Here is a 25,027-nt window from a genome sequence, read left to right on the forward strand (position 1 = left end):
CACAGCAAGGTTTTCCCCTGTGTGACCCCTGTCACTGTACCTCTGTAGTGCGGTCATTCTCGCCCCGGACAGACAGAGGGCACTGCAGCACACGCCACCGCTATGAGGTTCTTTCCCTTGACTCTTGTACTGCATTTGTACTGTGCTGATCATTTGGTCAAATTAGGGACACAAGACCTGAGGCCCCCCACACGCGATACGCACCACTAAAGCGAAGCCCTTCGTGTTTAGTATTTTAATGAGTGTGTTCACAGCTGTCCCGGTGTCAGCCCAGTACAAAACCCTGCAGCGCGTCACCTGTTTGATCCCATGTCCCTGTGATGTCAGCTGAACCCCCAGGGCTAAGTGAGTTACTGACGCGCTTGAATCAACCGATGCTAAAAGATAACCAATCAAGGAGACCGATTCTATCCTCCTGACAATTTTGATCTGAGATATTTTATGAAGTCTCCCGAGTTATTTTCCTAAAATGTGTTTTGGGTATTTTATTGGAAGGATGAAGGTGCAAGGCTGAGGCAGAGACCACTCTTACATTCCTCAGTTCACATGCGTGGTAACTCATGTGTGTTTGCTCTGACAGATCCAAATGCCAGCCCCATTGACTGGGAGGAGAGGGTGAACCATGAGGCCCAGGAGCTGGAGAAACGCCTCAGCATACTGTCACACCAGAGCAGCACAGGTGCGCCATCTCTAAACACAGCGTCCTTCAAACATCAAACACACCCTAACTAGTCCCTGTTCTAGCCATGAAGGCCTGCAGTAAAGGCCACACAGGTTTCACTGTAAACAAAAAACAAGGACACTGCACTACATATAGTAAATGGCCAGATTGGGAACCTTATAATGTCTAGTTGTGTACCTAGGACTGGAATGGGGAATTGATTAGTCCTGATAAGATATTTTAAGGACAATTGATTACAAGAATTCCAATGTACCTGTACCTGTACTGGTTATACTGTATATGGCAAAATAAACATTCTATTCTGTTCTATTCTACTCTAGCTAGCAAACAACCTGGAACAACCTCCACTACTCTAGCTAGCTACTGTAAGAGCTGGAACTTGTAATAGCCTTAAAGGAAAATGCTCGTTTTTGACAACCTGGACCTTATTTACGACATATTATAAGAAGTTTGACTCACCCAGATCACTTTTGTGTTGTTCGGAGGCCTGTAGAAGAAATTTAAAATCCAGCGCGAGCCAGTATATCCATGTAATGGCGGCGCACGGGGCATAGGGAATGCAGTTTCTCAAAATCCATTTTCGGCCGCTAAACGGTTGTTTTCATCAATCACATTGCATGAATCGACAGTTGATATTCCTCTACGCGAGCCATTCTTTCGGTTTTCAAATACGTGGTCTGTAGCCTCTGTAATATGATCTTTACAAGCCTCTCCCCCACTTGCTCCAGCACGCATGCGCACAGGCCAGCGCGCAGCCTGCTATTCTCCGGCTCACATTCTCTGCGCTACGATCGTAGTTGGTGCCGAGAATATTGTCGTCGTCATTCGTCAGCAACAATCCGATCGTAGCGCAGAGAATGTGAGGGAGCATAGCCAGTGTAAAGATCATATTACAGAGGCTACAGACCACGTATTTGAAAACCGAAAGAATGGCTCGCGTAGAGGAATATCAACTGTCGATTCATGCAATGTGATTGATGAAAACAACCGTTTAGCGGCCGAAAATGGATTTTGAGAAACTGCATTCCCTATGCCCCGTGCGCCGCCATTACATGGATATACTGGCTCGCGCTGGATTTTAAATTTCTTCTACAGGCCTCCGAACAACACAAAAGTGATCTGGGTGAGTCAAACTTCTTATAATATGTCGTAAATAAGGTCCAGGTTGTCAAAAACGAGCATTTTCCTTTAACCTTCACTGGAAATTATGGGTGTGATGCATGTTAAAAGTATTTAAGGGAGTGTGCATAGTTGATACAAAGATGATTGATGCCTATACTGTGAATGCAATTCAGACAAGTGACTGACGAGACTTATATTTTGAAACATTTGATATAGTTGGATTTTGATAGGGTGATTAAGGACTGGTTTTAATGGAGTAAATAGTATTGATAAATGACTATTTCCTGGACATTGTTTTGACAGCGTCCACCTACAGCCCCTCTGTGGCAGGGGATGACCGAAGCATATCCGGCTCTTCTGACGCTTCAGACACCAGCCAATCAGACTGCAGCATTGGAAGCCGGCTGGCCATTTGGACTGAGCTGGCCACTAGCCCCGCCTCCTTGCAGACCGCTGGTCAGTCCGGGGCCACGGTGGCGACACCCAGCGAGGAGAAGTTCTCCGTCGGCCAGGGGGGCGGGGCCTGTCTCGTGCCCAAGCCGCCCGGTCCCCGGCAGCTCCAGGAGATTGGTCGGCAGAGCTCGTCGGACAGCGGCATCGCCACGGGGAGCCACTCCTCCTACTCCGGGAGCTTCTCCTCCTACGCCGGCAGCCTGGACATCGGCCCAGGGGAGGAGTTTGGCTCTCTGCTCAGCCTGCCTCCCCACCTGGCCGTAGACCTGAACCCCTGCTGCTGCCCCCCTGCCCCGGGACACGAGTACCAGGTGCCCACATCGTTGAGGTACCTCTACGACACCCCCAGGAGTCTACTACAGGAGGGGGCAGGGGGCCCCAGGGAGCCCGAACCCCCCCCGCCTCCCCCCACCAAGGCCCCGGCGGCGGGGAGCGAAGGAGAGGCTCCTGGGGTTTTGCCGGAGGAGGGTAAGAGCGCGGTGGCGCCGCCCGGTGGCGGTCACCAACACCCCGACTACTGTCAGATCTGCAGCGCCCAGACAGCCGGCTCAAAAACCATCCTCCTAATCTGCTCCACCTGCGGAGGACTCAAGGTACAGTGAGTTCTGCTACTGTAGCCTGATTCTGCTCTATTGTCTCTTGGTGCGTTTCACTGAAGGGTCACCGGTACGGACACCAAGTATGGATATGGGGCCGATACTGGCTCTACGTACAGTATCTGTTTATCGGGAATACAATATTCAGAACCGACGCCATGAGGAAAAGAAAACTTCGAGAAAACTTTGAGAAATTATCACATCACAGAATCAAAGCAAATGAAATAACCTAGAAACATTGAGAAACTTTATTGAGTTTGAGTTTATTATCACATAAGAAATAAAATACAAAACAAATAAAAACAGATAGATGAAAAGGAACTGAAGACCTTGGTGAAGTGAAATACAAAACCTAAGAAAGAAATGTGCAGTAGGAACACAAAAAACAGAGGCTTCAGGTGGCCCTCCTAATGACAAACACTCAACATAAAATACATACAAAGACATTCATAAAACAGCTAAAGAAAAAAAAAACATAATTACTGACATGAATAAAGGAAAGGTGCAAAGGAAGGTTTACTTAGGAAGCCTGAGTATTGTGGAAGTAAAGGTTTACTTAGGAAGCCTGAGTATTGTGGAAGTGAAGGTTTACTTAGGAAGCCTGAGTATTGTGGAAGTGGTGGTTATGAAATTGCATTGCTTAATTGAGCCAATAAGAAATGTATGGTTTGCTTCTTGAATGAGTTTGTGCAGTGCAGTTTCTAATGGGGACTGGTAAGCTGTTCCAGTTTCTAATATGGACTGGTAAGCTGTTCCAGTTCCTAATGTGGACTGGTAAGCTGTTCCAGTTTCTTAATGTGGACTGGTAAACTGTTCCAGTTCCTAATGTGGACTGGTAATCTGTTCCAGTTTCTAATATGGGCTGGTAAACTGTTCCAGTTTCTTAATGTGGACTGGTAAGCTGTTCCAGTTTCTTAATGTGGACTGGTAAACTGTTCCAGTTCCTAATGTGGACTGGTAATCTGTTCCAGTTTCTAATATGGGCTGGTAAGCTGTTCCAGTTTCTTAATGTGGACTGGTAACATGTTCCAGTTTCTAATGTGGACTGGTAAGCTGTTCCAGTTTCTAATGTGGACTGGTAAGAATGATGTTCCAATTTCTAATGTGGACTGGTAAACTGTTCCAGTTTCTAATGTGGACTGGTAAGGTGTTCCAGTTTCTAATGGGGACTGGTAAACTGTTCCAGTTTCTAATGTGGACTGGTAAGGTGTTCCAGTTTCTAATGGGGACTGGTAAGCTGTTCCAGTGGTGCAGTTTCTAATGTGGACTGGTAAAATGTTCCACTTTCTAATATGGGCTGGTAAGATGTTCCAATTTCTAATGTGGACTGGTAAACTGTTCCAGTTTCTAATGGGGACTGGAAAGATGTTCCAGTGGTACAGTTCCTAATGTGGACTGGTAAGCTGTTCCAGTTTCTTAATGTGGACTGGTAAGCTGTTGCAGTTTCTAATGTGGACTGCTAAGATGTTCCAATTTTTAATGTGGACTGGTTAACTGTTCCAGTTTCTAATGGGGACTGGTAAGATGTTCCAGTGGTACAGTTTCTAATGTGGACTGGTAAGCTGTTCCAGTGATGAGGTACTCTCAATGCCAGACCCATGAGAGTTCTTTTGCTGACACACCACGTAAGCTACGCTAACTATGTTACTGCATGCTGCAGATCTCTCTATGGATCTGGGAAACTTCATGCAAAAATCGGGTGTTCAAATCCTGGCAATCCCTATTGCGACATAACATACAGTAGGCCTATCTCTTTTTTTATCATATCAAAGTGTTCTGTGGAATATCTGAGATAATGCAGAACTGTGACTATATCACAATTTCAGTTCATCTACTGTAATTTCAGTTCATCTACTTGTGTGTTTTACCCCTGATATTTAAAAAACAAAAACATTTACTATCTTCCCTTTTCTAGGTATTTTATTTTACTTTTCTAGAGCTTTTAAGCTTACAGCGCTCTCTACTGGCAGTACATTGCCATGTGAATGCAGAAGCAGTTGATGACATTTGTTGCAAACTACTTCTTGCTTCTGTGTTTACCTTCCCCTTGTTTTTGGCTCAGCTCTCCGTCATCACTAAAGGCTTTCCTCAGGAGTGTAGTTGAGCTTTTCATTGCCACTGACTATCTCTATCTGGCACCATTCTTATAACACCAGACAGAGTGTGAGTCTTAATACACCAGACAGAGTGTGAGTTTTATAGCACCAGACAGAGTGTGAGTCTTATTACACCAGACAGAGTGTGAGTCTTATAACACCAGACAGAGTGTGAGTCTTATAGCACCAGACAGAGTGTGAGTCTTATTACACCAGACAGAGTGTGAGTCTTATAGCACCAGACAGAGTGTGAGTCTTATTACACCAGACAGAGTGTGAGTCTTATTACACCAGACAGTGTGTGAGTCTTATTACACCAGACAGAGTGTAAGTCTTATAACACCAGACAGAGTGTGAGTCTTATTACACCAGAGTGTGAGTTTTTTCTGTTTAAATAAAGGTTTCTATCTATAACGGAACTGCCTTTTTATAAATCACTTGGCGAGCTACGGTAGCTTGTGATAACAGAGATTTATAGAGAATAGATAGAGAACAGTTATTGTGGCTTTGAAGACCTCAGGAAGTGAATTCCCTCTGTAATTCGGTGGCAGAGCACAGAAAAATACATAAAAACAACATTGAAATACTCATAAGTATCAAATTAATTTGCCCCCCAAACAACTATTATTCTACATATAGCTTCATATAATCTCAATGATTTAAGATTGACTTGTCTTTCTCTTCTCCCAGGGGACACCGCCCCACATGGGGGGCTCGGCCCTTCCTGCCATACCAGGTCAGTGGGATCAACCAGGGATGAGTGTGCATATCACTACTGTGGAAACCTGTATGTACATAGATTTGAATAGATTTGACTTTGATGCATGCGTATTGTAGGCCAGTCTGCACATTGACTTAACATCAATGTGCAGACTTCCTTACTTGTGATATTCATGAGGAGATGCATCACGATGCTTGGGCAGAGCCTGTGAACACTACTGCAGTGTTAAGATTCACCCCAGGGTCTTCCATGTTAAATCCAGCAGAAGAAAGCTCTGACAAGTGTCCATGCAGACATAACAGCTCAGCAGAACGGCACAAGATTTTAGCTTCGAGCGCAGCCGTGGACACCGACGCCCTACCTACCCAGCTGACCGATCACAGCTCGGTCCCGCGGATTTTGAAGAAGATGAACGAGGAGCAGGCGCCAAAGAACAAAAGCTATGAGAAGTTAACCAGCCTCCTAGCTGACCTCCTGGGCTATCCCAGCCCGGCCGGAGAGCCAGGCACACAGTCAGGCAGACTGAACCTGTACGAGTCGATGGCTTCCGCATTTAGCCGCCGTGTCCTCAGATCCCAGCCGCCTGTCGCTTGTGGACCTTCACACAATTTAAGCTTCTGTAAAGACAGAGAGAGCATAGTCTACGAAAACTGCTCCAAGTGCAGACGGGAGAGCTGCCGCCCGCCGCCAAGGGCCACGCCTGCAACGCTTCACTGCGTCAGGAACGGCGCCACCGCAGAGGCTGTTCAGCAGAGTTACAGAGGTCTGGTGGAGGCCCGGCCGTCTGGACAAGACCACCCAACACAAGTGCAGCTGGTGGACCATGTGGTCCAAAACGGAGACCTTCAGTGTGAGGAGGTGAAAGCTAAATCAGTGACAGATGAAGGTAAGGGTGCCAGTCCTCAGCATCTAAACTACTTCTTCTTCTTCTTCTTCAGCCGAACTCACTGCTAACAAAAAAAGCCAGCCTTCCTGGCAGTCCTCTCCGACGTTTGCACCCCCTTAAAGTTTGTTTCTCTCTGTTCTTGTCTTCTCTCTTCTGTTCTCTTTGATATTAATAAAAGACCATGACCTCTCTGTTCTTGGAGTGAGTTTTCCTTTCTCTGCAGTCTCCAGCTCTTTTCTGCTCTTCTCACATTGTACTGATTTCATGGCTGAGCTGCTCTGAAGGCTGGTGGAGAAGCATGGAATCTCAACAGGCTTCCAGATGAAACAGAACGTGATTATTTGTATGTCAATGATTTTAGAACACTACAAACCACCCGGGCGTTAGCTTGTCTGCTTGTGGTTATTGTTTGTTTGTGGCTGTAGCCTTTTGAGGTTACGGGAGACAAGATGCTCACTGTGTTGGCCACTGTGTCTGTAACAGAGACGTGAGTAAGGCAGTACTCATCCCAACCACACCAAGGAGCTCCAGACAGGGATGATGATGTAACCATACATCCTGTCCAGAGACATTCTGTGAGACAATGATAGATCATCCCTGCGATCTCCTCCAGTCGCTCCGACTCTCGGATCAGACAGCTCATGTGTTTTTCTCCACCGACGCGTGAGAGCATGTGATAATGGCTGTGCTCTCAGGCTTAGTGACACTTTAATTGGAGTCTCACTGTCTCGAAATCTCTGACGCTCTTGGTTTTCCTTCTCCGCCAGACAAGAAGAGGAAGAGTACAGAGGAGAGAGGCAGCGGGGAGCCGGCCTACCAGGTCATGGAGAACCGCATCTCGGAGAGGACCGCTGAGGTCGGCCAACGCAGCTGTGATTCCTTCGTCCACTTCACATTAGCAAACCTTTATTTCCCGCTCAGCGCTCAAAAAAAGTAATGTGACGGACGATACTCGTATAAAGCGTTTGATGAAAGGGGAAATATAGCTGCCTCATTACAGAGTTAATACACGGGTACAGTGATTGATAACGGCTGGCATACATACAGTAGCCTACGTAAGCACCACAATCAGCTGTGGCATACTGTAGTCACTGTTAGTGGTTGCTCCAAAAAAACATCCGGTTGATGGGACCATAGAGTCGTAGATTGTGAAGAAGGCTAACAGGCTGAAACGTCTACTGTTAAAAGAACTGCCTGCCCTATGGGGCCTGAAGGGGCAACACTTTTTCTTCACCGTAGAGTTAGACACTAGTGGAAAATCACAATGCAGAACGGTTGTGTAATAATGTCAGTAGGCCTACATTTTCATGTAGGGGAGAACCGGGTCAAAAGTCGCACTTTTTGGTTTGATTCCATTTACTCCGAAATTAATAGAGATAGAGATTCCACATGTTATGACACACAACTTGCACATGTCCTTCACTATTATCAACTGTAATTTTCGTGCTAGGATATAAGAGCTTAACATAAATAGGGCGAGAACGGACCGAGTGCAATGCGACATTTGTCCCTGCCGAGCGGGACAGAAGTCTCATAGGAGAGGGGCAAACGTCGCACGGCTGCAAAATGTGTCCTATCTCTGTTTTTTGGGCATGTAATTCTCTTTACTTTCAACGAATGTATTATTAGACATAATATCATGTTTGTATCAAAGTAATCAATGTTATAGGTTCAAAATCCATAGAAATAATGCGGGGTTAACAGCAATGTTTGGCGATAGGATAGCCTATCGGCAGGAAATTAATTTATTAGACGAATGGTTAGTCTGCACTAGTCATTTCCTTGTCTCGTTTCCACTTGAATATAACAGCCTATGAGCTGTCTTTCTTCCAGGAATTTAACAGCCTAGCAGCTATCATCCTTTCAGGAAAGACCACCCCTAGTTGACCTCACTTATCCAGGTGCGCGCGGAGACCCTTACCAGTCAGTTGCCAGTGCGTTCGCTCGAAGTGAAATGTCCATTTATCACATCAAGTTGCGTCTGCTTCTCCACAATATTTAGGCTATAGGTAAGTGATAATCTGCATACAAAGTTGGTCAATAGCATTAGAAAGATCATTAAGAGAGCTTTCATTTGACCTGTTCATTCTGCCCAAATGTCACTCGCGCACCCCTCTGGTTCTAAGCCATCACAACGCGACTTCTGTCCCTCTACGGGACGCGACTTCTGCCCCGCCACGGTCTCCTGTCATTTCTCCCTGGCTTGCAGGCACGACTTGATCGCACGAAACTTGAAACCTATGCTATCATGTAGCCAGCAGATGTGCTAAGAAAAGTGCATATGTTTGCAAACTAATACAAGTGAACACAATTTTACAATCGAAAAATGCTTATGAGACCATTATTTTACTTATATGGGGCAAAAGTGGTTTTCCGTCGTTCTCTCCGTCAAATATGCTGCGATCGCGCCCAAAATTTGAAGGGAGCTCCTACACGGTAATATGCGCAGGCATGTTTAACCACGTGATTGCAGGTCCAGTCATTCTGGAGAAAATGGCAACGCGACTTTGGTCCCGCGCGACTTTTGACCCGGTTCTCCCCTACTGTATGAAGACCCCGGAGTATCCGGCTAACACGCGTAGCACTCAGCGTCAGCGCATTATGTCCAAACCGAGCTTCATATGTTTTTAAAGTTGCGTGCGGGCGATGCGACTTTCGATGAGAGCCTCGCAGTGCCTTCTGTTGCTGAGAGCTGGAACAGATTGCACCGGAGTTTACCTCAGGGTCTGTCGCTCCGTGCCAGGTCAGGGGCGGTGAGGGGGCAATGTTCCGCCGCTTTCACACCGCGGTCGCCGATCCAGCGCTGAATTGCCTGTCTGTTTGAAACCCTGCCTCATTGACGCAATCTGAAAGGCATGAATACAGTTCTGTAATGAGGGATGAATCAGACATCAAGGCCTGTGAGATTGCAAATGGACTCCAATTAGCTCATACAGCAGATCTAACCTCGAGTGCCTCCAGCTACTGATAATTACATTTTAGCTGATAATTAGATCTAACCCCAAAGCCAAGCGTAAACAAGAGATGCTTTGAGACTTTGAAGAGATTGCTGTTATTTATGGCATTCTCTGCTTCCTGACTAACTTTCAGCAAGAAGAGAGAAGCAAGTACGAGCTCATGGGCAGCTGTGGACACCAGAGGCCCCATCAGGACACTGAGGGTAAGTGTGCATTCTGTGTTCCAGAACTGCCAGTGTTCCATCTCAACACTCATAGACCAGCAAGCTCACAGCAAACAAACGTTAGACGTACGGCTCACAGCTCACACGGTAGCTGTCAATAGATCGGCTCACCGACAAGCGTCCCGTGTCCATGGCGACGTCAAAGCTGCGCCGAGGTGCGAGCGAGTGTCCATGGCAACTGTAGACCCCACATGTGTTTCTGTTTACCTTGTTCACCTTGATTTCACCCAAGCAACTATGGCAACTATGCAACTATGGCGATGATTGATGATCTAGAGTCACTAACGCTGGAGGAATAAGAAGTACTCAAGGTGGAGAACAGGCGCGAAAGAAGGTGGAATGTCGGCCCGTCCATTAAAACAGCAGAGAGATGAGCAGGGAAGTGGAGAAAGCTAGACATGTAATGGTGTGGAGTGAGCCCTTGGAAATTTCCGGAGGCGTGATCCAAGTGGCTCGCAGCCTGGGATCCGTTCCAAATTTACTTCCATGAGCCCAAAGAATCTGTCTCGCAGGGCTTGTCTCACGAAGTACAAATGAGGCTGTAGCCGGTCAGACATTCTCAGGTGGCGGCCATGACAGATTCATTTAATCTCCCTCCATTGGCGGGTTTGCCTCTGTTTGTTCCAGACAAGTTCAACTTCACTCTGCCCTGTTTCCCATAATTGCCTGTGCTCACAGTCCAGAAATAATTTTGATGAGTCATCATGAAACAACATCAACACCTGTCACACGGATGAGTGCATCTGTGCTTATTTGTGTGAAATGAGGCTCATTTAGATTGGCTACGTAGAGAGCAGGATGATGGCACAGACGGGGCTGAGGGACAGAGTGCAGGTAGAACAGCTACGGCTTCACACACCTACGGCCTCGGCGGCCCACATCTGGGCAGTACATGGAAACGGCAGAGCGTCTCGTGCGCCCATTGCGTTTCTATGCAGACTTGTGTAGCATAAGGAGCCACTGTGTTTTGCGGTGGCTCTAAGATGACAGACACACACACACACACACACTGAATGTCGGCGGTGATGTGAGGAGAGGGACGGGCGTCAGGGGAGCTCTGACCACCCAGGCTGCTGATACCCTCCGATGCTGCGCGCCCTCAGTGCCCGACACACACCTGGCCTGGAGCTGCCCTCATCACTGACAGATGGATATATTTTTTGTGCGTGGCTGTAAGCCAGTGCACCTAGGATAGCAAATATCCATTTGCAGTCCCTCCCTGGCTTACTCCCTAGCTGCCTCTGCCCCGTTGTTGATCGGAATCTGCAGTTCTATGTTGCTCCCATAAAAGGCAGTGGTCCCAGAACCTGCAGTTCTATGTTGCTACCACAAGAGCATTTACCGTTTTCGGCCACAAAAGGGCAGCAACAGGCTTAGGTAGACAGTGGTTCCTTGTTCAGTTTCAGCAATTCAATGAGTATTTGAGTTCAGTACAGTACACTGTCCACGACCAGCTTTGACCCGAGGGGGCGGAGTCTCGCCACCACGCCACTATCCATGCCATGAACTCCACAACTCAGCCTTTGAGCGGGCTAGAGACACGGTGTTCACCAGTGGGTGTATGGAGATTGCGAGGAAGTAACTGCACTACACCCGAACCGCTCTGACGCGAGGGGGCGGAGTCTCACCACCACGCCACTGACCCCACGGCCAATGGACCTAGGATATAGACAATTAACTACCGGTGGAATGGTGGTGGAGCATCCATCTTGGACCCGCTGTAGGTCCGCTAGCCTTGTGTTATATTCCGCTGGAGGTCCACCAACTCATCCATTGGGGACCTGCTGTAGGTCTGCTAGCCTTTTGTTATCTGGGTTTATCCCTTACCTTTGTCCAGAAACCGAAGTTGAACCAATTGCAGCGAAATAGCTAACATTACAGGAATCATCAGTGTAACTGCTTTAGCCACTCACCGCTACCATTAATGTCATGGAAGCTGCTGCTAGGTTAGTTGTTGTGAGCTCATGAGCTAACTGGCTATCTCGCTCTTATTGTGCAGGATTAGCATTGGAAGCATTGGAACTGATGTGTCCAGGCGACAAAACTTATCTTAATTTATCAGACATCATTTCATGTCATTTCAATTCAGTTATTTCAGTGGCATGACTAGCTTCCGTCCTACCAGTCCTGAACAGAAACAAGCCAGCCACGCACATAAGCCAGGCTGGACCTGGCCTGGTTACTCATTAGCAAAGACCCTGTGTTCTAAAAGCTGACCCCTCTGAACTTGCCCAGAGAGAACCCACAGAGGTGAGGCCTCAGCTCTGCCCAGACGCTGGGGTCATTGTGGGTAAACAACTAAATGACCCTAGACATTTCTAGCCCTGAACCTGCTGTCCAGCCCAACAGGTGGGACTGCACTGACAGCTGTTTGAGAACAGTGTGTGTGTGAGGGCTGGTTTATGATAGCCTGGTTTGAGAACCGAGTGTGTGTAGTGTGTGTGTGTGTGTGTGTGTGTGAGGGCTGGTTTATGATAGCCTGGTTTGAGAACAGAGTGTGTGTACTGTGTGTGTGTGTGTGTGTGTGTGTGTGTGTGTGTGTGTGAGGGATGGTTTATGATAGTCTGCTTTGAGAACAGAGTGTGTGTACTGTGTGTGTGTGTGTGTGTGTGTGTGTGTGTGTGTGTGTGTGTGTGTGTGTGTGTGTGTGTGTGTGTGTGTGTGAGGGCTGGTTTATGATAGCCTGACAAATCCATACTCAAATTGCTCTGCCAGCTATCATTATTCTCTGTGGATTTAATTAGATTTTTGACTTTTTGTGCTATCCTTGACATTTTTATGTTGCATTACTTGCTCTATCATGCATTTTAACAACTGCCCAATAAACTAAACTCAGATTTGAATTATAGTAGTATAAATCATATATAGCAGTAGATACAGCAGTGCAGCGAAATCCAATTCAGGATGTGTTGTCAGGCTAGGCTTACTAAGACACCCCAGGGGACAGAACACAGAGACTGACACCAGGGTCAAACGCCTCTCCAGTGACTAAGGAGGAAGTGTCTCTCTGTGACTGGGTAGTGCAGCCTGGCTGATATCTCTGTGACTGGGTAGTGAGTCTTGGCTGATATCTCTCAGTGACTGGGTAGTTTAGTCTGGCTGATATCTCTCAGTGACTGGGAAGTGAGTCCTGGCTGATATCTCTCAGTGACTGGGTAGTGCAGCCTGGCTGATATCTCTCAGTGACTGGGAAGTGAGTCCTGGCTGATATCTCTCTGTGACTGGGTAGTGAGTCCTGGCTGATATCTCTGTGACTGGGTAGTGCAGCCTGGCTGATATCTCTCTGTGACTGGGTAGTGAGTACTGGCTGATATCTCTCTGTGACTGGGTAGTGCAGCCTAGCTGATATATCTGTGACTGGGTAGTGAGTACTGGCTGATATCTCTCTGTGACTGGATAGTGAGGACTCTTGATATAGAGTTCAGTGTTAAGCCATAGATGTGTGTTAAGACATAAGGACATAGCATCTACCCCTACATATTCCAGAGGGAAGCAAAAAAACAGTTCACCCAAGGGACGAAAAACTGTAAAAATTCCTCCCTGACCTCTCTCAACGAGACGATCGAGCAAGCTCCTGGAAATTGTTTTTATTAGCTAAGAACATTTACAGAGCAATAAACATGGGCTAAATACTTCAAAGGAGAACACACCAGCAGGCGAACCTTCGGGGACAGAGCCTTTAGCAGCCCCTACCCTGTGGAACTCTCTCCCCATGGAGATTCGCCATGCGCCAACACTGGACAGTTTCAAGTCTGCACTGAAAAGACACTTGTTCACCCAGGCCTTTGGCAGCTAGATTGGTTGTCCTTGTTGTTGTTGTTGGTGTTGGTGTTTGTTCTTTGTTCTTGTTGTTGTCTTTTGTCTGTTTATTGCTCTGATTAAAGCGACCTTGGGTTTCATGAAAGGCGCTATATACATTAAAGTTATTATTATTATTATTATTATTATTATTATTAGAGATGACTAACAGTACAGTAGATCAATGGTTACAGAGATGTTGCCTACATGGTAGGCCATTATGTGCTACTGTAGCTATCCCTGTAGCCCATAATAGGATATAAGTGAATCATATAACAAAGCACACGTAGCAGACAGGCTCATAAAAATGTAGAGTAAACTAGGTATAGCTGCTAAGCAGAAGTGGGGAGACAAAAAGCAGAGAGCCAAGAGTAAAACAAAAAAAAAAAAAAAGGGGGGGGGGGGCGACTTGATAGGAACAGCTGGCGACACAGATTGGGATGGAACTGGACAAGAGGATGGCAGGGGGTCCTCTCCGGGAGCCATGGGGACCCAGTTTTTATAGCCAGATGCCTACTGTTCCATTGTACTGTAAGCATTTTGTTCCTTATGAAAATGGCAGATGGCTCTAAACAGATAGTAGAGCATCACACCAGCGTTGGTCTCTCCTGATCGCACCCTCACAAGCCTTTCCTGATCACACCCTCACACCAGCACTAGCCTCCCCTAATCACAGACGGGTCGACACTTTACAGGCCAACTACATCTCCATTAGAGAGTTTGACAGGGCACCTCCTACCTCTGAAACCAGGGGGAGTCCGGACAGACAGGGCTCTCACTCAGCCCAACCATTCAGCAGTAAATCACACCTTTTTGTCCCGTTGGCCACATGTGACTGAGGTAACTGGTGTAAGCACTCTATCAGCTAAAGCTGTCCCGCAGGGGTTCAAAGTTAACATTTTATTAGGAAATCACCGTAGCCTGATGATGGATTATGCCTTTCAGTAAAACATTGAAATAAAGTTAACAGATGAAGACTATTTGCTTTTCTCAAGCATTTTCTCCCAGCCACCTCTCTTTTGTATTGAGGCCATCCTCCGCATCTCTCACTGCCCAGCTGCTGATGAACAGCTGCTGATGCCCCCTGAACATCGTTACACCACACAGACGCCGCGTGCGAGGAACGATTATGTGACGCCCTCCTGTTCCTGCTCGCTCAGGTGCCGTGTTCCCGCCGGACGTGCCGGCGCCAGACAGACCTCCCCCTCCGCCTCGCGGTGACGGCGTGAACTACGTCAACATCCCCGTCAGCCCCACGTCCAAGAAGCAGCTCAACTACATGGAGCTGGAGCTGCAGGAGGCTGCGTCCGGGGCACGGGGGAGCACGCACCTCACAGGACAGAGTAAGAACACACCACACTGACCTCACAGGACAGAGTAAGGACACACCACACTGACCTCACAGGACAGAGTAAGAACACGCCACATTGACCTCACCTGACAGAGTAAGAACACACCACATTGACCTCACCTGACAGAGTAAGAACACACCACATTGACCTCACAGGACAGAGTAAGAACACACCACACTGACCTCACAGGACAGAGTAAGAACACGCCACATTGACCTCACCTGACAGAGTAAGAACACACCACACTGACCTCACAGGACAGAGTAAGAACACGCCACATTGACCTCACCTGACAGAGTAAGGACACACCAGAGCTCACCTCACAGGACAGAGTAAGAACACACCAAGAACTGATAGGCTTAACATTAACCTATTGTAGGTTATACCATCTGCTCCTGGGTAGGTCCACTGCTCCTGGGAAGGTCCACCGAGTGGTAAGAAGATGCCGCACCTTCAGAGCAGGCCACAGAACAGGCTGGTGCTGAGGAGGGCAAGAGGTATTACCTCTCCAAGTCCTGAGCCAGCCAGCTGTGCAGAAACATTTACCCAGTTACTCCAGTTACCCTCTTAATAACCAGCAAAGTAGAACTAGACCCCAGAGTAGGAAGAGACAAATCATGTAGCCAAATAATTTTTCTCAGCAGTCAAAGGAGGTACATCTTCAAAATTTCACATGATGGTTAATAGGGCTTATAACCAAACTTCTACAAGCTTGCCCACCTAATAAACATTGTGGAATTAATTTCCTACAATACGGTAATGTCCCTTTGGACCACCAGAATCAGGATGTAGGTGATTAAGGCTATTGACATATCTCAATCTTAGCTTTACATACCGCCACCTACCGTACCGGAGTAAGCAATCAATTCTCGAGCGACAAACCTACATACCCTACTCACTGCTGAGTCAAATACGGTAATAAATACGGTAATAAATATATATATTAGGCTTGATGTGATAGCTATGTTTATTAGGTGGATTACTTTCGGGTCTCACAAATTTTAATCATTCAATTTAGTTGTTAAGAATGAAATCAGGTGCAGCTCCAGACCTCCAGACCCTCACACAAACCCAGATATGCAGCTATTGTACCGAAAAATGACTGCCCTGCCCGGGAAACCGTCCAGGGACCAGGCCCGGCAGGGCACTTGTTTTTCGGAAGGCAGTCAGCGTTCCATAGAAATACATGGGCTAAAGTTTCGTCCAGTCCAGAGCGAAATTGTTATGAAATTCGCTCTGTGTAGAGCGATTCAATAGATTACATTTCGTTTTTGCTGGAACGAAAAGTCGTGATAAACGGTTGACATGAGAGAGAGAGAGAGAGAGAGAGAGAGAGGTGGTATGGAATCACAGGCTAATGACTACTTAGTGGGTGGAAGCATCAAAGAATCCCTTCTGCTTTTAAGGGTGGCAAATCGGTCTATCACTGTGTTGTGACTCAGCTGCCCTAGCATCTCATTTTCAATTGACATGACTGCAAGACTGTGAGGCCTTTTCTGACCCATTGTTTTACGCAGCCAGGAGTGCAGTACTAAAAGTTCATATTTGTGTTAGTCAGATTTCATAATGACTTTGAAATTCTCTCTTAGGTCATTATACTGTATACTGCAAGCAAAACTACAGAGAAAAAATAGACTTTCTGATTGAACCAATCCACAGTATAGTATAATAATTTATGTAATTAAATAACATTCTTTGGACTTTGTTAATATATTTAATAGAGAGAGGATATGGCATAGCTTTACTTAAACATATTAGCGCGATCGGCAAATGTATACTGTATACTCTCAAAAAATGTGACGTCCCTGGACACACTACACAGAGTAAGGACACATCACACGTCACCTGACAAGACAGAGTAAGGACACATCACCTGACAGTGTAAGGACACATCACACCTCTCCTCACCTGACAGAGTAAGAACACACCACACCTCACCACACCTGACAGAGTAAGAACACACCACACCTCACCACACCTGACAGAGTAAGAACACACGTCACCTGACAGAGTAAGAACACACCACACCTCACCACACCTGACAGAGTAAGAACACACCTCACCTCACCACACCTGACAGAGTAAGAACACACCACACCTCACCACACCTGACAGAGTAAGAACACACCACACCTCACCACACCTGACAGAGTAAGAACACACGTCACCTGACAGAATAAGAACACACCACACCTCACCACACCTGACAGAGTAAGAACACACATCACCTGACAGAGTAAGAACACACCACACCTCACCACACCTGACAGAGTAAGAACACACCTCACCTCACCACACCTGACAGAGTAAGAACACACCACACCTCACCACACCTGACAGCGTAAGAACACACGTCACCTGACAGAATAAGAACACACCACACCTCACCACACCTGACAGAGTAAGAACACACGTCACCTGACAGAGTAAGAACACACCACACCTCACCACACCTGACAGAGTAAGAACACACGTCACCTGACAGAGTAAGAACACACCACACCTCACCACACCTGACAGAGTAAGAACACACCTCACCTCACCACACCTGACAGAGTAAGAACACACCACACCTCACCACACCTGACAGCGTAAGAACACACGTCACCTGACAGAGTAAGAACACACCACACCTCACCACACCTGACAGAGTAAGAACACACCACACCTCACCACACCTGACAGAGTAAGAACACATCACACCTCACCTGACAGGACATCAAACCTACTGGCTATCCCACAAGCCAATTCCCCGGTGTGGGCCTAAGTGTTTTCTTCTGTTAGTTTGAGGTGACATTTGGAAGTTGCGCTGCAGAACGTGATAACGTTGTTGTCCGCCAAAACTCTTCATATTATGCAGTAGAAGTATGTAATTGTGTAAGTGCCTGCTAAGGCAAAATATAACAATTAGTACAATCATTCAGATTTGTTGTTTAATCCCAATAGAATGGGCAGGAGGGGTAGAATATTGTGTACGACCGCTAGCTTATATTGATTTCAATCAGACTTCAGAGACGCTGGGTAAACGAGGGTCCAGTAATTCTATTTACCTCAGCCGGAGATACGGAAACGCCCTAAACCATCACATTGATTATTCCTGCCTCGCCAAGTGAGAGGCGAGACGCTGTCGTCATGACGCCTGGGGGCGTGTTGGTTTAATCGCTAGAGGTCGGTCGTCTATTAACGTCATTACTCCCAGGAATATGAGGAGCACTCCGGCTCGCTGGGAGAAAGGTTAATTTCCAGTGGCAGCGATACAGTTTCCATTGCGGTATGTCATCATTTATCTGCGAGGAGGAGTGTCTCCTGTCTAAGATGCTCGGGGGCGGGGGTCACAGGGTCGTTCAGAATTCTGGTGCGAATTGAATTGTGCTAATGGGGTCATATTTTTGAGAGTGTGGATGCATGTGTATTTATGAGACTGCCTAGGGAAAGCATAACTCAAAGTTGTTTTCACAACCTTTTCATAGCTCGCAGACAGGAATATATTGCTCATTTGAATTATAATCATACACATCCATGCTCAAATCAGTTTTGCAATAAACTCCTCTGCATTTTTAAATTCAATTTACATGCATCACTAGAGAGACATTGCTCACCGCCAGAGTTATAGGAGAGCCTGTTCTGTGTCTCAACAGGAAAGAGTTCCACTAAGTATGCCCAGATTGACATCACTGCCACCGAGACTGCCCACAAAGTGGGTACCCAGCATGCTCTGGGTCGAGAGGAGGGTCTTCACATGCTGGAACAGCGGAGGAGGGGCTTGCCGCAGTGACATCACACGACCCCCGCCTGAGCCCGACACGACCCGTGACCTCCGACCTCCCGGATGACACCAGAGTGTTGGATAACCAGAAACAGGAACCTCCCAGGGCGTCCCGCGCCCTTGTCGCGTGTGTCCATGTACCGTATCAGGAATTTCCCGCCAATTACCATGGCCGCGCTCGCAGGCAAGCCCTGAACCAGCCCCGACGCCAGCCCCGCAACCCGGAACGCTGCCTGACGCCCTCCGCTAGCTGTAGCCACATGCGGGAGGGACGTTTCAGTCAACGCCTCTCTGGTGGAATACGACATCTCATTAGGGGGCGTTATGTCGCTGTCACAGGGGGGGGGGGGCGATCTGGAGCCAAGTCATCGCCTCCCAGCCCTTCTCAGACGCAGCACCCTCAGGATGTCGCTGTGGAGACCGAGAGGCCGGAATTACGAGCAGCGTCCTCCTGCATAACGCCCTTGTTGTTGCATTCAGTCCCGCGGGCAACCATAGTTATTACTTAGGCATACTGTATGATCAAAGACATATTTTAGTGTTTACCCTGTGAACCCATTCTTATTCATTCGGGGATACTGCAGTAAACTACTCTAGCCTGCTTTTTGTAGAACTGTCAAGCAAGCGAATGAGAGAAACCGGGCAAAGCGGACGTTTATGATGTCTTTGTTTGAGGAGGGAAGCGTGATTATTGCACCTGCAATTCGTGGTTCCAGTGGCTCAGCACAGCTCTTAATTGTCCTGCGTCATCCAAATAAACCTTTGTTCGTTTGAGTGTGGCTAATTGCTCAGCAGCACTGACCGCTTCAACAGAGACCGATGGCGCTCCGGTTTTGTTGTACTGTGTCACGGTTCACGTGGATTCACGACGAGAGAGGCAGAGCTTCAGAAACAGCCTATCAGTAATTCAGAGCGTAGGCGATGCTGACATTCAGTGGACTGTTTTTTTCCAGCTCCTCAGAGAACCAAAGTGAAAAACGATATCCGAGGAATGTTTGTCAAAAAAGGCCTTTAGGCCTCTACCATGCTGGGCGTCTGAACTAGATGGTTTAAGACAGTATTCAAGCTTGTTTTATTTGATGAACGTTACACAAGCTGAAATTGTGTTTCCCCCCTGTAACCCCCTACTGAGTGTGTGAACATATGGCTTTTACCTGATAATGTAGAAAAGACAGTTTGATTTGTGATGTAAAAACAACTCTCATCTTAGTCTCATCTAGACTCTGTATCACTTGTTCATATATGTTGTCTAAAGAAATGCCTTGACATCACAATACTTCTTCAGTAGCTGTAAATACATTATCTCTTCTGTGTTAAATGTTCTGGACTATGAAAATAATAATGTATGTACAGATCAATGTAAAGAGTTGGAGAATAATGTATTTTTTTCCTTCAAAGGCCTTATTTTCTTGTATTATATTATTTATATTAATTAACAGCCACTGTTTTGAAGTGCAAGTTCATCTTTGCCTGCGAATATAAACTCAATGGTTATACTGTACTCACAGGTTACACTGTACTCATAAAGCAGGATTACAATCTAATGCTTGTTTCTTATCTTTTTAATGGTTGAATTTTTTTCATGCAAAGTATCCGTCATTGGATAGTCCTCCCTATAGTTCTTTTTTTTTTTTTTTACATTCTAATTGAAAAGTGGCTACCATAAAATCAACTAAAAAAAGAAGATATATTTTTTGGAAGGCATTTCTGCTTCATTATTTAAGACAGTACAGTATGTAAACAGGAAAGGTAGGAGAGAGAGAGGAGGACATGGAACCCGGGCCGCTGCAAATTTCCCTCTTAGGGCTATCCATTGTCTACCTTGGCAGATAGACGGCAGATGATCTCACTGGTTACAACAACCAGGACATCACTGACACCGGCGAGCCCCACGAAGCTGAGACTCATCTCCAGACACCCGGCTGACAACACGTCTGCAATCAACGCTCAACAACCTGGGTGGCAGCTAAGGAGAACACATGTACTGAGCTCTCAGAAGGTCGTGCCCACGTCTCTTATGAGCAATATGCACAGGAAAACAACACAGTAAATCAGATCTTCTAAATCACAGAATATTGTGACAGTGCCAACTTTGTCTGTGTCTGTTGTTCACCGTACATGAACCAGATACTCTCTTGATTGACAGACGTAATATAGGCAGGATTTAGAAGTGGGGTGTATTTTGAAAGCTGTGAAGTAGCTGACCCATGGGAAAAAAGCCTGGATATGAGTTCAATCAATTTTGTCTTTTTGATTTCAGCATAAATTACATCTAGGTAATGTCAACCTGAAAGTTAGACCTCAATCAGCTTTGCTTTGTCAATCCTGGAGCTCGTCAGAAATCAAACTCAAACAACTCTAATCCTTTCAATTATTCAGGTCTTCAGATCTTTCCACAGCTGTTGAAGCAGTTTATCCGTGGTCCTTTCAAGAGACGCAAGATTAAATCATACTGTAGTGCCCTGGTTCTTCTGAGCTGTCATATCAGGTCCTCTGCTTCATGTCTAGCTGGCCTGTTTGACCCAGCAAAACCTGCGTAACCTGCCTGTGTCTCTCCAGTTGTCCAGTTGTCATGCGTTGGTCCAGCAAGTCATCCTCGCTTATAATTTATGAGAAACGGAATCTATTTTGTGCTCATCCTCCACATAACATAGTTTCAAAATCAGTCTGGAAGGTGACCTGAATTGTCAGCTACTAGTTAGAAGTACTCTTCACTTACAGGACAACTGTAGTCATAGTGACTTATCCCACCAAATCGAACTCATGTATAATTAATAACCAACTAATTACTTATCAAAACCGCACCCACCATTATGCACGCATTACTTCAGTATTTCCCAGGCTTGTAGGATCTTGTTTGGTACGATACCGGATGTACAGTCAGTACTGTGTCAGTGTGTCAGTCAGTACACATGAATGAAGGCATGTATGTTTCAGCATCACTGCTGTCATTGTCAACTTTACAACTGACATGATGGTCTCAAGCATATAAGTTCATAAGTGTTGTACTTGGGTCTCCAGGTGTTTGCTAATGGTCTCGAACACACATCGGGGCTCCAGCCTTCAAGCTCATCGAATGGTAAGTAAATGTTATGTTTCCACAAATAGCGGCTGATCCGTTTATCTGTCGGAAGAGATTTGTTGCAAATGGTGGAAGCCTCCAGGACAGGGTAACAGCAACCCAATAAGCTGTGTCCACTGACCTTTCCATTCTGCTCAGTGGGCTTCGGTCACTGGCCTTGTTCCACACAACTAAATTACAGCCCCTAATGGCCCACAGAAAGAGGCTTTTGTAGTCGGTGCCCACGAGGCATCGCTGAGAAGAAATGTCCTAACCTTGTTTATTTATGTACACTACAACCCCCCCCCCCCCTCCACCGCCTAGAGAACTCTCCTGGTGTCTCCTGTCACACGCACACTTGTTCACACGCTGTTGTCTATATGTATGACATACACAGTATTAGTCTGATGTTGTCTATATGTATGACATACACAGTATTAGTCATGACATATATTAGTCTAATGTTGTATATATGTATGACATACACAGAATTAGTCTGATGTTGTCTATATGTATGACATACACAGTATTAGTCTGATGTTGTATATATGTATGACATACACAGTATTAGTCATGACATATATTAGTCTAATGTTGTATATATGTATGACATACACAGTATTAGTCTGATGTTGTCTATATGTATGACATACACAGTATTAGTCTGATGTTGTATATATGTATGACATACACAGTATTAGTCATGACATATATTATTCTAATGTTGTATATATGTATGACATACTGTACACAGTATTAGTCTGATGTTGTATATATGTATGGCATACAGTATTAGTCTGATGTTGTATATATGTATGACATATATTAGTCTGATGCTGTATATACAGGTATGTATGACATATATTAGTCTGATGTATATATGTGCAGAATATGGTCAGAATCCGTTTATTGACGTACTAGAAATTTGCTTTCGGTCGTAGTGCATAACATTGAGACAACATTGGACAGGGTGCAGGGATGAGCAAGGAGCGAGTACAAAAGGCGAGTGCAAAAGAACATATACAAAAAGTAGTGTAGTGTATATACAGTGAGTATGCAGAGTGTAATGTGTAAGTGGATGTGTGTATGTGTGTGTGGCGTGATATGTGAGGGCAGTGCGTCTATACAGTACATTCAGGTCATGTGTCTATAGACAGTGTCTCTCAGTGGTGGTGGGGCCGGGGAAGTCAGAGGGGGACACAAGCCTGGTTGAAGAGGCTGATGGCCGTGGAGAAGAAGCTGCCTCTGGTGTGCAGATATGGTCCCGATGGACCGCAGCCTCCTGCCTGAGGGGAGTGGTATGAAGAGATTATGGCTGAGGTGGGAGGGGTCAGCCGCAATGTTCCTGGCCCGCTTCAGGGTCCTGGAGTTGTGCAGGACCAGGAGGGAGGGCAAGTTGCAGCCGATCACATTCTTGGCGGATCGGATCACAAGCTGCAGTCTGGCCCTGTCCTTGGCTGTGGGGGCGGAGTACCAGATGGTGATGGAGGAGGCGAGGATGAACTCGATGATGGAGGTGTAGAAGAGTACCATCATTTTCTTTGGTAGTCTGAATTTTTTCAGCTGCCTCAGGAAGTACATTCTCTGCTGTGCCTTCTTTGCGAGGTAGCTGGTCTTAAGTTCCCATTTGAGGTCCCAGGATATGGTGGTGCCCAGGAAGTGGAAGGAGTCCCCAGTGGACACCGGGGTGTCATTTAGTGTGATGGGGCTGGTTTCTTTCTAAAGTCTACAATCATCTCCACTGTCTTGAGAGCATTGAGCTCCAGGTTGTTTTGGCCACACCAGGAAGGAAGCTGGTCAATCTTCCACCTGTAGGCAGACTAGGCATGAGTCCGATGAGGGTGGTATCGTCCGATGAGGGTGGTATCGTCCGCAAACTTCAGGAGCTTGACACACTGGTGGCTGGAGGTGCAGCTGTTGGTGTAGAGGGTGTACTTCTGTGTGGAGTTTGCATGTTCTCCATGTGCTCACTCGGGTTCCCTCCACATCCCAATATGAAAAACATGCAGAAGAACAGATGCTCCTCATTCCTGTCCCTGACCAGGACCTGGACTGAGCACTTGGACTTGGTCCCTGGGCGCCACTGATGAGGCTGCCCACTGCTCCTGGCTGGCCCTGGAGGAGGACGGCTTGGATGAGAAAAATGCAGAGGATAAATTCCACCAGCAACCATAGCTGTGTGTGTGTGTGTGTGTGTGTAGTGTGTTGCTCATTCACGTGTATTTGTCTGTATCACTGCCGTGTGGCTTATAAAAGATCCTCGACTGTTCCAGTAATTATTATTCTGTGCAACTGTTTGCAAGCAAATTACTCTCTGTGTTCAGACCGTGTTCGGGGAGGAGGCGTGAGGCAGGCCCATCCTTAACCGTCATAAGTTTTTCCGCGTCGCCCTCGAGGATGTGATGACACACACTCAAGCGTCCTCATCCCTCATGACACTCGTATGCAGACCTCTGACTGCTGCCGGATCTCATTACAAAAACAATCCACTTACCGACAATGTCACCGATGCAATTAGGCAACCAGAAGTGTCTCCTCCTGGGTGGTCCTTGGTGGGTGGCGGTGTTCATTGGTTTACAGCGGTCCTGGTTGTGTCGTTCATAAAGGGTGATGATTGGATTGAGGATGACACATTGTGGAGGACAGATGCGTGCTTTACCTTCATGTTGTTGTATGCTTCTCAGAAATGTACTGCAAGTGAAAAAAGTAAATGGCGCAATAAATGGTCTCTGGCAGGGCGGTATACCAGGGGATAGCCCCCAATAGTATACCGACCTGGACCAGGGCTAGCGGCTGTCTTTGCCAGGGCTCCTTCAAAAAAGACACTGATCTCAACAGGACTTCCCTGCTTCAATAAAGATGAAATAAAATAAATAAAATAACCATACTGTATTAGTTAACTTCTATCTTCTAACTTCTATCTATACTTTAGCTCGCATTCAAAACAACCCTAAATAATAATAATAACAATAATAATGATTAATTTTTATTTATAAAGCACTTTTCATTGCAATCTCAATACTAGATCGTGGACTGTTTAATCAAAGGGGCTCTCACTTCTGGTAATGTCCTGAGTTGAAACCCAGTGAAACGTGGAAAATCAAACTGTGTTAGAAACATACGCTGGTAAATATGAGGCCTTGCCTTGTCATGACTAGAGTGCTTACTGCTTACCCTGTCTCAGTATTGTACTACAGTAGATGATACACAGTACCTTACATCTCGCCTTGACTTTCAAGTAGAATTGCCACCAGTGTTAGTTCACAGTTAGTACATGAATCCTCATCTGATTGGCTAATAATTAAAACATCAC

General features: G+C 46.3%; 1 protein-coding gene across 1 annotated transcript in view; it reads left to right on the forward strand.

Annotated features, from left to right (window-relative positions):
* The window catches only part of LOC311319998 (protein Dok-7-like), a gene marked incomplete at both ends in the record, with an annotated part of 35,148 nt that extends 16,486 nt beyond the window's left edge, over positions 1–18,662 (forward strand). Inside the window, 8 exons of the mRNA XM_084451632.1 lie at positions 581–679; positions 2,108–2,850; positions 5,640–5,685; positions 5,933–6,556; positions 7,324–7,412; positions 9,647–9,716; positions 14,696–14,878; positions 18,526–18,662. Of these exons, the coding sequence (XP_084307758.1) occupies positions 581–679; positions 2,108–2,850; positions 5,640–5,685; positions 5,933–6,556; positions 7,324–7,412; positions 9,647–9,716; positions 14,696–14,878; positions 18,526–18,662 (1,991 nt within the window). The remainder of the gene's footprint in view (positions 1–580; positions 680–2,107; positions 2,851–5,639; positions 5,686–5,932; positions 6,557–7,323; positions 7,413–9,646; positions 9,717–14,695; positions 14,879–18,525) is intronic.
* Positions 18,663–25,027: the final 6,365 nt, after the last annotated feature.

The sequence above is a fragment of the Borostomias antarcticus genome, assembly GCF_949987555.1.
Source record: "Borostomias antarcticus genome assembly, chromosome: 17".
NCBI classification, from domain to species: Eukaryota; Metazoa; Chordata; class Actinopteri; order Stomiiformes; family Stomiidae; genus Borostomias; species Borostomias antarcticus.